Below are 14212 nucleotides of genomic sequence, written 5' to 3'. Positions count from 1 at the left end.
TAATCCCCATTCCACTGTTTGAGCATGCATAGTTGCAGTGGTCTGAGGTGTAGGCGGGCAAAAGGAACTATGTCCATTGCCGCTACCATGAGTCCGATTACCTCCATACACTGAGCCACTGATGGCAGAGGAATGGAATGAAGAGCTCGGCAAGTGGTTAAGAGTTTTAATTTTCTGACCTCCGTCAGAAATATTTTCATTTCTACCGAATCTATCAGAGTCCCTAGGAAGGAAACTCTTGTAAGAGGGAAGAGAGAACTCTTTTTTATGTTCACCTTCCACCCGTGAGCTCTCAGAAAAGCCAACACAATGTCCGTGTGAGACTTGGCTAGCTGGAAAGTCGACGCCTGAATTAAGATGTCGTCTAGATAAGGCACCACTGCTATGCCCCGTGGTCGCAGAACTGCCAGAAGGGACCCTAGCACTTTTGTGAAAATTCCGGGAGCCATGGCCAACCCGAAAGGAAGGGCCACAAACTGGTAATGCCTGTTTAGAAAGGCGAATCTGAGAAATTGATGATGATCTCTGTGAATAGGGATGTGTAGATATGCATCCTTTAAATCCACGGTAGTCATATATTGACCCTCCTGGATCAGAGGTAGAATAGTCCGAATAGTCTCCATCTTGAATGATGGAACCTTGAGGAACTTGTTTAGAATTTTGAGATCCAAGATTGGTCTGAAAGTTCCCTCTTTTTTAGGAACCACATGGTATGTAGGTTTTCTACACAGCGTAAGAACGCCTCTCTCTTTGTCTGGTTTACAGACAATCGAGAAATGTGAAATCTCCCCCTTGGAAGGGAGTCTTTGAATTCCAGAAGATACCCCTGGGACACAATTTCTAAAGCCCAGGGGTCGTGAACATCTCTCGCCCAAGCCTGAGCAAAGAGAGAGATTCTGCCCCCTTCATGCTGTTTTAGAAGCAGCTGCAGGCTTCTTGGCCTGTTTACCCTTGTTCCAAGCCTGGTTAGGTCTCCAGACTGACTTGGATTGGGCAAAATTCCCCTCTTGCTTTGCAGTAGAGGAAGCTGAAGCGGGACCACTCTTAAAGTTATGAAAGGAACGAAAATTATTCTGTTTGGTCCTCATCTTTCTTGATCTATCCTGAGGGAGGGCATGACCTTTCCCTCCAGTGATGTCTGAAATAATCTCTTTCAGTTCAGGCCCGACTAGGGTCTTACCTTTGAAAGGAATGTTCAAAAGTTTAGATTTAGATGACACATCAGCAGACCAGGACTTAAGCCATAACGCCCTGTGTGCTAAAATGGCAAAACCTGAATTCTTTGCCGCTAATTTAGCCAGTTGAAATGCGGCATCTGTAATAAAAGAATTAGCCAACTTAAGGGCCTTAATTCTGTCCATAATCTCCTCTAATGGAGTCTCCATTTGAAGAGCCTCCTCTAGAGCCTCAAACCAGAAAGCAGCTGCAGTCATTACAGGAACAATGCACGCAATAGGTTGGAGAGAAAAACCTTGATGAACAAATATATTCTTTAAGAGACCCTCTAATTTTTTATCCATAGGATCTTTGAAAGCACAACTGTCTTCGATAGGTATAGTTGTACGCTTAGACAGAGTAGAAATAGCTCCCTCCACCTTAGGAACTGTCTGCCATGAGTCCCTTATGGTGTCAGATATGGGAAACATATCTGACACCATAAGTGAACGGAATACCTGGTCTATCCCACTCCTTAGCAATAATATTCACAATCCTCTTAGGGACTGGAAAAACATCAGTGTAAACAGGAACCTCTAAGTATTTATCCATTTTACACAATTTCTCTGGGACCACTATAGGGTCACAATCATCTAGAGTTGCTAATACCTCCCTAAACAATAAGCGGAGGTGTTCAAGCTTAAATTTAAAGGCCGTCATATCAGACTCTGTCTGAGGAAGCATCTTTCCTGAATCAGAAATTTCTCCCTCAGATAACAAATCACTCACCCCTTCAGAGCATTGTGAGGGCATATCAGATATGGATACTAAAGCATGAGATGGCTCAGCATTTTTCCTTAACTCAGAGCTGTCCCGCTTTCCTTTTAAACCAGGCAGTTTGGATAAAACCTCTGTGAGGGTTGTATTCATAACTGTGGCCATGTCTTGTAAAGTAAATGAATTCGACGCACTAGAGATACTTGGCGTCACTTGTGCGGGCGTTACTGGTTGTGACACTTGGGGAGAGCTAGATGGCGAACCCTCATTTACTTCTGACTGAGAATCTATTGCTCTATTTTTAAGTGCTAATATATGTTCTTTATAATTTATAGACATATCAGTACAATTGGGACACATTCTAAGAGGGGGTTCCACAATGGCTTCCAAACATATTGAACAAGGATTTTCCTTGGTGTCAGACATGTTAAACAGGGTAGTAATGTAACAAGCAAGCTTGGAAAACACTGTAATCAAAGTAAATAACACTTAGCAATAAAACGGTACTGTGCCTTTAAGAGAAAAAAAACTGCACAAGTTCTGCAAAACAGTGTAAAAAAGCAGTAAACTTAACAACATTTTTACAGTAGTATCTTACAGCCTTAGTAACTTTGCACAGCTATGCAAATAAACAATTAACCCCTTAATGGCAAAACCAGATTGAAAAAACTTCAAAATCGGTAAAAAAGACTTTCAGCGCCTTGCCACAGCTTTGCTGTGGCACCTACCTGCCCTTCAGAACGATTTGTGGGGGAAAAACCTCATTTACAGCCCTCAAACACAGCAGGAACCACTGGAGAAGCAGTTGGATGTCTTTAAGGAAAAGAAACTGCGCAACTAAGGCGCGAAAATAGGCCCCTCTCACCTCACTCAATGTTTTAAGGCCTATTAGAAAAACACCTGAGTGTCTCTTAATTAACCATGTGGGTTAAAAAACCCTAAAACAAGCCACAATGACCCCTTAAGTCCCTTCAAAAAAACGTTAGAATTGCATCATTGACTGAACAAACAAAAACGTTTTTTCCTAACAGTGTCACCAGTAACTTATGAGCCCTTCAAGCAAGCTGAAATTTCTATCCAAGTGTCTGAATACAGCTTACCCTTCCCTCATGGGGATATTGCCAGCCTTTTATAGAATTAACACAGTCTGTCTAGAAAAAATATATACTGAACATACCTCATATGCAGCTTAGCATGCAAACCGTTCCCCCAACTGAAGTTTTCCTGTACTCTTCAGCGCTTGTGAGAACAGCAGTGGATCTTAGTTACAAAGTGCTAAGATCATAATCCTCCTTGCAGAAATCTTCATCCCTTTTCTGCCAGAGAGTAAATAGTACACACCGGTGCCATTTAAAATAACAAACTTTCGCTTGAGAAATAAAAAACTAACATTTTTGTCACCACACTCACTCTGCCCTTCCTAGTTTCTTAGAGTAGGCAAAGAGAATGACTGGGGGGTGGAGCTAAGGGTGGAGCTATATAGACAGCTCTGCTGTGGGTGCTCTCTTTGACACTTCCTGTTGGGAAGGAGAATATCCCACAAGTAAGGATGAATCCGTGGACTCGATACAGCTTACAAGAGAAATACATATATAAAAGAATATGGAGGCAAAATTGGACCAGTCTGTAGTTGAATCGGCTTAAGTAAAACTGGGAGATTTCTGCCTACTTCAAGAAGGGCAGGAAGAAGTATACTCCACTAGAGCATGAAAGTGTGACAGAAAATACATTTTTGCGAAGTAATACTCCTTTTGTGATATTAAGATTGTACTCATGCATATTTGTTTTTCAATATTATTTACTTCATGAGCTTTAGCTATTAGTCTTTGGAAATACATCTTTCTTTCCATCAATGTTGTACTTACGTATGATTGTTTTTCAACATTTCCATCATGAGTTTTAGTGCTTTTATCTCTGCCATCAGCTCCTCTATTTGTAAAGTCTGGGAAGGTGTTACGTGGTTTTCCGTAGGCTCTGGACTCCTCTTGGGCGTGCTGTTTGTTGAAGGTGTTCGTGTAATGGTCTTTGTAGTTGTTGGGACAGGTACTTGATTCGGGGAGGTGGAGAACTTAGGTGAAGCCTGTAAAGATATATAATTAGCCATCTATTGGCTAACAGACATCACCACCCAACTACACCTTTTTATGCCTGTACCCAATATTTATACATACAACAAGTATGTGTGCAAATATAAACCAATTTAATTATAATTATAAAATCTAGTTTAATTAAAATAGACAGCTATTGTCTTTTCATTTGTAAACCACTGACATATACCATAATGTTGCTGTTACTCAAAAACAAATAATTGGTACATTAGATATAAGGCTAATGCAGATAAGATTTTATGGATTAGTTTAGAATATTTTACAGTATGTATAATAACTTTAAATAATGTTTTGTAATATCTAATATTTAATATTTTTTCTTGTGCGCTAAGTCTCCCCATATCCGGCCTCCTGTGCTACTGAGAGGGAAGATTCAAGTACACAGTGAAAGAGGGAAGAATCCTTTTACCATACTAAAGCGGCACTGAAGCGGAACAACTGCGGCATACGGGACCAGCTTTCTTAAAGGGACATTACACTTACCTCATACGATTGGGGTAACTTCTAGTAAGTGGGCAGTTATATCATTTTTATGTGGAAATTTCACAAAAGGATTGTTACATCAGATACAGAGTGACTTTATCCTACATCTAATTCAGATTGGATTTCCTTTTTATTGTTATATATTTTTTCCTGGATTTGAGGAGGAAATAACTGTGCAAAAGAACTTTCATTTGATTATTTTATACTGAACATTTGTGTTTTTATTCTTATATATATACTTTCACACTACATTTCTATATTCATATTTATTCCTACAGTCAGTAGAAACAATCATTACTGCTTTTCTGCTTTGTACCAGTTATATGATAGTATAAATAGAGAGTGTATTGGTTTTATTTATCTATTTATTACTATACTAGCATTCTCTCTAGAATTATAACTGGTAGGGGTCAGACAACACACTTTGGTCTGCCCCCTTTTTTTGCCTTTGTCATTTATTAATCTCTTCAATTGAATAGTGCACCTTTATACCACTCTTCTTATACTATACATATATATCTATAAGAATAGATACACAGGGATAGGTATATATAGAAATATGTATTTACAATAAAAAGCACATTGTGCTATGTGTGAAGAATATTGTAATGTGACATTTTCATAGCTCCTGTTGGGTTAGCGCAGTATAGGTTTTTTTTTTTTTTTTTCAACTCATAATACGCGCACTTCCTAGCGCACGCAAAAACCCTCAGTCTAAAGCCCCATTCATAACCTAGCCCTTAGTTGTATCTTGAATGAGTAAGTGACACATTCTAGTTAGAAGCAGCAGGAGATAGCTATGAACTTAATGTAGAAAGCAAAACAAAGTTGATTGAGTTGTTTCTGTGCTCTCGGTTCGGCCTTAATTGAAAGCTAAGGGTTTATATTCCTCTAAATTCTGAAAATGTATCCATATTTTATCTGCATTAATTTATCTTCATAACCTTTATCTAAATGATTACTTGATTCCTAAAATTGTTCTGTTCTCCCATAATGTTTACCTGTAATCTGGACACTAAAGTATTATTTAATTATTCTTTAGTAAAATGATGAGACCAACATCCAGAAATTTTAAACATTTCCACAGTGCAAATTTGTCTGCGAAAAAGAACTGCAATTTGCAAATACTGTCAAAAGAAATATGCTTTTCCAAATGCTACCAGGATGTCAAAACGCATCCTTGCATGCCAGAGGTGCCCTAAAGACATTGGAAAATACTAAATGTAATTATATAAGGAAGGCCATAGCAACAAAAATGCAAGTAGCTTTTCCCTCTTTCTGCTCCTTCGGTAACAGCTGCATCATCACCGGCTTCTCCACTAGAAGCATCTTCAAATAGGCAAGTGTTGCAAACAGCTGACTCCAAAAAAATATACAACACCTTCATTTATAGATAGGATGAGAGCTGAAAATCAGGAAACCTAAACTAACAGTTCAGAGTAATACTCACAAAGATGTTTGCACATGCAGTGCAATAACAGGTGAGCCGAAGCTTCAGAGCCGCTCGGCTGACTCGCTAGAGGGTGAAATCAGCTGTTCACTGGGTAATCACTTCACCAACGATGTGGGGAAAAAGATACCTATGACATAAAATATAGATACCGCCCTTGGTGCAGATTATCCCAGGCACAGAATACACATACAACAGGTGTCGAGAAGTTATACTCACAAACGGAGTTGCACAAGCAGTGCAATATCAGGCGTGCCGAATCTTAAAGAGCCGTTCGGCTGACTCCCTGAGGCCTGTACAGCTGCTCCTGGATCGTTGGAGGAGTGGTGGAAAATAAAGGTGGATATGCCGATAGAGGTTAATCCAAGCAAGGGATCAATAAGGCAAATAGAACAATTCACCAGCAAGGTAGACAAAATAAAAGTATTTATTAAAAATATAAAAATTACTTAGCAACGCGTTTCTCGGCTAACATGCCGTTTCATCAGGCTACATAATTCTAAGAGCTACCTTGCTGACTTAAAAGGACTGACAGGACCAATCAAAACCCTGAAAATTCACACACCTCCCTTGCTCAGGTGTACTATCTGATTACAGGGTGTCGCCCTGAGATACATAGCACTTTTGTTAAAAATGAATACAATTTATACAAACTTCAAAAAAATCTTTCTATATATACAAGGGCAATTTAACATGAATCGATAGCAAGTTTTAATCTCAATAATTGTAACAATAATATTTAGATATTTCAGTCTTACAAACAATATAACAATATAAAAGAAATACGATATAATAATCAAATATTTATAAATATAATAGATGAATTCTCAGTAATAAATTTATAATAAACATATAAATCATATAATAACAAATTATATATAAATACAAGAATAAATACTAAAAAAATATAAAAAAATAATTACTAAAAATATATATAAAGCCATATAATCGATCATATTACTACATCTAATGGTCGGATTAGAACTCACGACCTAGTGGCTGGGAAACCATCAACCCAGCCACTAGGCTATAAGCGGGCTTCTGATGCAAGTGTTCATAGTGTACTGAATGTATCTTGACAATGCTGTGACTGGTGCAAGTGGTGCATTATACAAAATAAACGTGTGTGTGAAAAAAGGTGTATAAATGTGATGTACTTGTGCCTAACAGATAGTGGTATTTACCTTTATAGTGATGTACATATAAGGGAAGCAATGATGTACCATTATGTGATGGATTGCTATGTGTGGCCATAGCAGATATATGTGACGTGTTAGTTAACATACTAGTGTGATGGCTAAAAATAAAATAAGAATTGACTAAAAGCCAATATTGGAAGGGGATACTAAAAACTTTACACCCATTAGGACTTAACCTTAATGTAGATCTGGCAGCCTTTTAGATTAATGTAGATTTGGCAGCCCTCTAGATTATATTTATTAACTAAAAGTATAAAGCTGTTATATAATCTCTCTCTGCCTATCAAAATTACCCCTATCTTATGTATTAGTATAGTATTGAATTAGCATATGAATAATCTTAATAGACCATATACAGCTGATTATAAGAAAATTCGACCAATTTTGGTACACATGCAGTTGTGGCCTAGTGGTTAGGTTGATAGTCTTTATATTATTAGGTCAGGAGTTCAAATCTGGCCATTATTGTTTATTAGTATTAATTTATACTAAATTTTATTTATATATTTTTTTTTTTTATTTATTTTTTTTTAAATTAACAATATAGACGCACAATTTTGCTATATCAGGAATATATTTAGCATATCAAACATGTCACACGAGTAAACGGAGCATTCTTAATATTCACCCACAATATCTTTTTAGTTAAAAATCTTTTAATACATTAGCACTTTAATAATCAATATTATTTATGATATTGGCTATCAGTCAATATTTATATTTAGGCACCACATTAGTATTTTAACTATTTGACCACTCTTTGCACACAGGCAGTTATGGCCTAGCGGTTAGCTTGTTAGATATTTATACTATGAGGTCGGGAGATCCAATCTAGTCAATGTTTAATACTAATATATATCACATTATATATAGTGGCTTAATACTGTCACATTAAGAATACATTAACATAGTAAATATGTCGTATGAATACACCAAGTATTCTTAATAATCATTCATAATATCTTTTTAGCAAATTATTAACATATTAGCACTATAATAATTACTAGTATCCCCTTCCAATATTGGCTTTTAGTCAATTCTTATTTTATTTTTAGCCATCACACTAGTATGTTAACTAACACGTCACATATATCTGCTATGGCCACACATAGCAATCCATCACATAATGGTACATCATTGCTTCCCTTATATGTACATCACTATAAAGGTAAATACCACTATCTGTTAGGCACAAGTACATCACATTTATACACCTTTTTTCACACACACGTTTATTTTGTATAATGCACCACTTGCACCAGTCACAGCATTGTCAAGATACATTCAGTACACTATGAACACTTGCATCAGAAGCCCGCTTATAGCCTAGTGGCTATAAGCCACTAGGTCGTGAGTTCTAATCCGACCATTAGATGTAGTAATATGATCGATTATATGGCTTTATATATATTTTTAGTAATTATTTTTTTATATTTTTTTAGTATTTATTATTGTATTTATATATAATTTGTTATTATATGATTTATATGTTTATTATAAATTTATTACTGAGAATTCATCTATTATATTTATAAATATTTGATTATTATATCGTATTTCTTTTATATTGTTATATTGTTTGTAAGAATGAAATATCTAAATATTATTGTTACAATTATTGAGATTAAAACTTGCTATCGATTCATGTTAAATTGCCCTTGTATATATAGAAAGATTTTTTTGAAGTTTGTATAAATTGTATTCATTTTTAACAAAAGTGCTATGTATCTCAGGGCGACACCCTGTAATCAGATAGTACACCTGAGCAAGGGAGGTGTGTGAATTTTCAGGGTTTTGATTGGTCCTGTCAGTCCTTTTAAGTCAGCAAGGTAGCTCTTAGAATTATGTAGCCTGATGAAACGGCATGTTAGCCGAGAAACGCGTTGCGAAGTAATTTTTATATTTTTAATAAATACTTTTATTTTGTCTACCTTGCTGGTGAATTGTTCTATTTGCCTTATTGATCCCTTGCTTGGATTAACCTCTATCGGCATATCCACCTTTATTTTCCACCACTCCTCCAACGATCCAGGAGCAGCTGTACAGGCCTCAGGGAGTCAGCCGAACAGCTCTTTAAGATTCGGCACGCCTGATATTGCACTGCTTGTGCAACTCCGTTTGTGAGTATAACTTCTCGACACCTGTTGTATGTGTATTCTGTGCCTGGGATAATCTGCACCAAGGGCGGTATCTATATTTTATGTCATAGGTATCTTTTTCCCCACATCGTTGGTGAAGTGATTACCCAGTGAACAGCTGATTTCACCCTCTAGCGAGTCAGCCAAGCGGCTCTGAAGCTTCGGCTCACCTGTTATTGCACTGCATGTGCAAACATCTTTGTGAGTATTACTCTGAACTGTTAGTTTAGAATCATTTGTAGCCAAGGATCATCTGCACCAGAGCGCCTCTTCTCTTTTTTTGTTTCTATACAGAACGCAGTCATCTCTTTTTCAACATCTTTGGAGAGAGCAGCTATCGTTTGGGACATCATTTCCAGATTGGACATCACTCTATATTGGGACTTTCACTTGCATCTATGGATGTATAATTTCCTAACCATATGACTGTGGTGACTATTGTTATGTATTTGTATTTATAATTATACAGTTCATATTGTTTATTTTTTGTAAGATATAAAACTTAGGATATATCCATATTATCACTTTTTTGAAATAGCATAAATTAGGCGCACCTTATTTCTGGACACACTACTTAGATATAGTAGAGCCCCATTGTTTTTGTATAAATCAGGAAACCGTTGATCAAGCTCTTCCAAGAGCAGTATATTCTTCTGCGATCAGTCGCCCAATCAGATTCTTCTCATTATCTAATGTCTATGTGAAAACTCATTATAATAGAACTATAGTTTTCTCATACTTAGGGGTCTATTTATGTAGGTGCGGACAGACATGATCCGCTATAGCGAATCATGTCCGCCACACATCGATAAATGCCGACAGCGGATTAATCATTGAACCAGCAGTTATGGAGAACTGCTAGTGCAATACCCCCCTACAGATTTGCGGCCAATCCGCTGCTAGCAGGGGTGTCAATCAACCCGATTGTATTCGATCGGGCTGATTGCTGTCCGCCACCTCAGAAGTGGCGGATGAGTTAAGGAGCAGTGGTCTTAGGACCTCTTCTTCTTAACTTCCGCTTCAGTCAGAACTGAAGCAGAGAGGGTTGGAAGCAGCATCCGCTGCTTCATAAATAGACCCCTTAGAGAGGAAGTCATTCTGGCTGTAAGTGCCTTTTTATGAAATAGCCACTTTAATAAAACAGGGCTATGAGGGACCTTCTAAACACCCATAAAGCACTTTAGCAATTCCAATTTTTTTTTCCAGAGAAAAAAAACTGTTTTTTTCATGGCTTGGAAATTTTACATCTCTAGTCATATATGACCCCAAGGCAGTAGACCAGAGGGTAGAGGTGATAACAGATATCCAAAGTAAGTGAGACTTGGGGAACAGGGAGATTGGTAGGAGGAGGAAATAGAAGGAGCTTGGTTTTAGAGATGTGCAGCTTTAGGTAGTGAGAAGCCATCCAGGATGAGATACTAGATAGGCAATTGGTGACACAAGTCAACAGGGAAGGGGATATGTCTGGTGCAGAAAGGTAAATTTGGGTGTCATCAGCATAGATTATATCCTTAGCAAGAGGATACTGAAATCCACAGGACTAAAGGAGTATACCAGGCAAATGCCTGGTGGGCCTGACTGGTTGCAGTAGCTCTGCCCAGCTATTTATTATGCACTGCACACACCTATCTGCTTTTGCCTCCCTCCCCCAGCTGCAGTGCGGTGTGCAGGAGCGCTCATAGTTAGCATGGAAAATTAGCACTGGGGTCATTATGGGTCCAGTGGTAGAGCTGATACATACCACAGGAATTTAGGAGACAGACTGAGACTTAAACTTCGGGGTCAAACGTCCATAGTTCTATAAGAGCTTTTCCACCTTTGCACACAATCTGCAGCTTGCATGGGACACATGGAGTGACTGCCTGGCTGTCGGAGGGCAGCATTGGAGTGTAAGCTGAAGACAGGCTTTTGAAGAAACGTAATTGAAATATGGCTGGTCTGGGACAATGTTTTAATTAAAATTAAGGTCTATTTGAATCATTTATCAGGGATAAATGGTCCATTAACAGTACACCACTCTTAGACCATGTCTTGAATAATATAAATGTGTGAAAACAATTATTTTTTATTACATTATTTGTACAATATGTAAGGTATTTCTGGCATATCCCAGAACATACTTGAAAAGAAGAGAAATCTCAATGTATATTTTCCTTGTAAAACATTTTATAAATAAATACACTATTAGCATATACATGCTGTAGCTAAAGTTAGCTCCTGTCTAGAGCAGCAGTGCTCTACTGTGACCTAGCTGGACATAAGTGGTGAGACAATGACAAGGCATATGTGTGTTGCCATCAGTCAAGAACAGCTAGCTCACAGTGGTGCATTACTGCTTCTGAGCCTACCTGTGTATGCGTTTCAACCTAGGGTACCAAATGAAAAAAGTAAATGTAATAAAATAAGTAAATAAAGAGAGTTTTTAGAGCATGGAATTTATCTGATTGATTAAAGTTTAAAGTTGGCTGTTATGTCCCTTTTAAGATCATAAATGTGGACCATAGAGGGGATTCTATTTATAAGAAATGTGCTTTCTTGTTTCCCATCTTAAAGAGATAGGAAAGTCACAATTAAACTTGCATGACTCATCTAACCTTTGTTAAAAACTATATGTACCTATACTCAGCCGTAGCAATACTAGTTGCAGATTGGTGTCCACGCACATTTGTCTCTTTGCATTGGCTCACCAGATGTGTTTAGTATGCTCCCAGTAGTGCATTGCTATAGAGCTGACTTTATGTGTTTAATGCCTTTGTATACGGGGGGGTGACAGAGAATTGCTCCTCAAAAAGCGAAAGGCTTTCTGGATTAATAAATTAGATTGCTTAATGCCCAATGGAATGAATAGGGAATTGGATTACAGTATATTTATGTAAACAGTGAATTATTAATAGGTTTGGAAATTTAAATGAAAAGGTTTTTCTTAAACACAATCGCCTAGATTACGAGTCTTGCGTTAGCCTTAAAAAGCAGCGTTGAGAGGTCCCAACACTACTTTTTAACGCCCGCTGGTATTACGAGTCTGGCAGGTACAGGTGTACCGCTCTCTTTTCTTCCGCAACACGAGCTTACCGCAAGTCCCCTTACGTCAATTGCGCATCCTATATTTTCAATGGGATTTTCCTAATGCCGGTATTACGAGTCTTGGAAGAAGTGAGCGGTACACCCTCTCCTGTCAAGACTCCTACCGCATTTAAAAGTCAGTAGTTAAGAGTTTTATGGGCTAACATCGTAACATGAAACTCTTACCTAAAGTGATAAAAAGTACACTAACACCCATGAACTACCCAGTAACCCCTAAACTGAGCCCCCCCCCACATCGGAAACACTAAAATAAAGTTTTTAACCCCTAATCTGCCGACCGGACATTGCCGCCACTGTAATAAATATATTAACCCCTAAACCGCTGCACTCCCGCCTCACAAACACTAGTTACATTTTATTAACCCCTAATCCTAACATTGCCGACACCTACCTACATTTATTAACCCCTAATCTTCCGCCCCCAACATCGCCGCTACTATATTAAATGTATTAACCCCTAAACCTAAGTCTAAACCTAACCCCCCCAACTTAAATATAATTTAAATAAAACAAAATAAAATTACTACAATTAAATAAATTAATCCTATTTAAAACTAAATACTTACCTGTAAAATAAACCTTAAGATAGCTACAATATAACTAATAGTTACATTTGTATCTATCTTAGGGTTTATTTTTATTTTACAGGCAACTTTGTATTTATTTTAACTAGGTACAATAGTTATTAAATAGTTATTAACTATTTAATAACTTCCTAGTTAAAATAAGTACAAATATACCTGTAAAATAAATCCTAACCTAAGTTACAATTACACCTAACACTACACTATAATTAAATTAATTACCTAAACTAACTACAATTAAATACAATTAAATTAAATAAACTAAAGTACAAAAACCCCCCACTAAATTACAGAAAATAAAAAAATAATTACAATTTTTTTTAAACTAATTCCACCTAATCTAATCCCCCTAATAAAATAAAAAAGCCCGCCAAAATAATAAAAATCCCTTATATATACTAAATTACAAATAGCCCTTAAAAGGGCTTTTTGCGGGGCATTTCCCCAAAGTAATAAGCTCTTTTATCTGTAAAAAAAAATACAATACCCCCCCAACATTAAAACCCACCACCCACACACCCAAACCTACTCTAAAACCCACCCAATACCCCCTTAATAAAACCTAACACTAACCCCCTGAAGATCACCCTACCTTGAGCCATCTTCACCCAGCCAGGCACAAGTGGTCCTCCAGAGGGGCAGAAGTCTTCATCCGATCCGGGCAGAAGAGGACTTCAAGACGGGCAGAAGGCTTCATCCAGGCGGCATCTTCTATCTACATCCATCCGGAGCGGAGCGGGTCCATCTTGAAGCCAGCCGATGCGGAGCATCCTCTTCTTCCGACGACTCCCGACGAATTAAGGTTCCTTTAAATGACATCATCCAAGATGGCGTCCCTTGAATTTCGATTGGCTCATAGGATTCTATCAGCCAATCGGAATTAAGGTAGGAAAAATCCTATTGGCTGATTGGATCAGCCAATAGGATTGAAGTTCAATCCTATTGGCTGATCCAATCAGCCAATAGGATTGAGCTCGCATTCTATTGGCTGTTCCAATCAGCCAATAGAATGCGAGCTCAATTCTATTGGCTGATTGGATCAGCCAATAGGATTTTTCCTGTGGTTACAAAGGTTTCAGGGTTTCTTAGGACTCCCTGTAGAGGTGCGCTCACGGAAGGTTATAACAAATAATGTCAAATATACAGTCCAATCGAATCCAAAATACGGCAGCTCTTCCAATTGTTTGTGGTACGATGAGCGAATCTAGATTGAAAGTAAGAAGGCGCCAGACAT

At 37.6% G+C, this 14212-nt stretch overlaps 1 protein-coding gene across 1 annotated transcript in view; it reads right to left on the bottom strand.

The window, feature by feature from the left end:
• The window catches only part of LOC128652426 (uncharacterized), a 155198-nt gene that overhangs the window by 19176 nt on the left and 121810 nt on the right, over positions 1-14212 (bottom strand). The window contains exon 16 of the mRNA XM_053705364.1: positions 3798-4012. Within this exon, the coding sequence (XP_053561339.1) occupies positions 3798-4012 (215 nt within the window). The remainder of the gene's footprint in view (positions 1-3797; positions 4013-14212) is intronic.

Source organism: Bombina bombina, chromosome 3, assembly GCF_027579735.1.
Source record: "Bombina bombina isolate aBomBom1 chromosome 3, aBomBom1.pri, whole genome shotgun sequence".
Taxonomy (NCBI): Eukaryota; Metazoa; Chordata; class Amphibia; order Anura; family Bombinatoridae; genus Bombina; species Bombina bombina.
The sequence above is the reverse complement of the archived record's forward strand: the minus strand, read 5'-3'. Positions and strand labels throughout refer to the sequence as shown.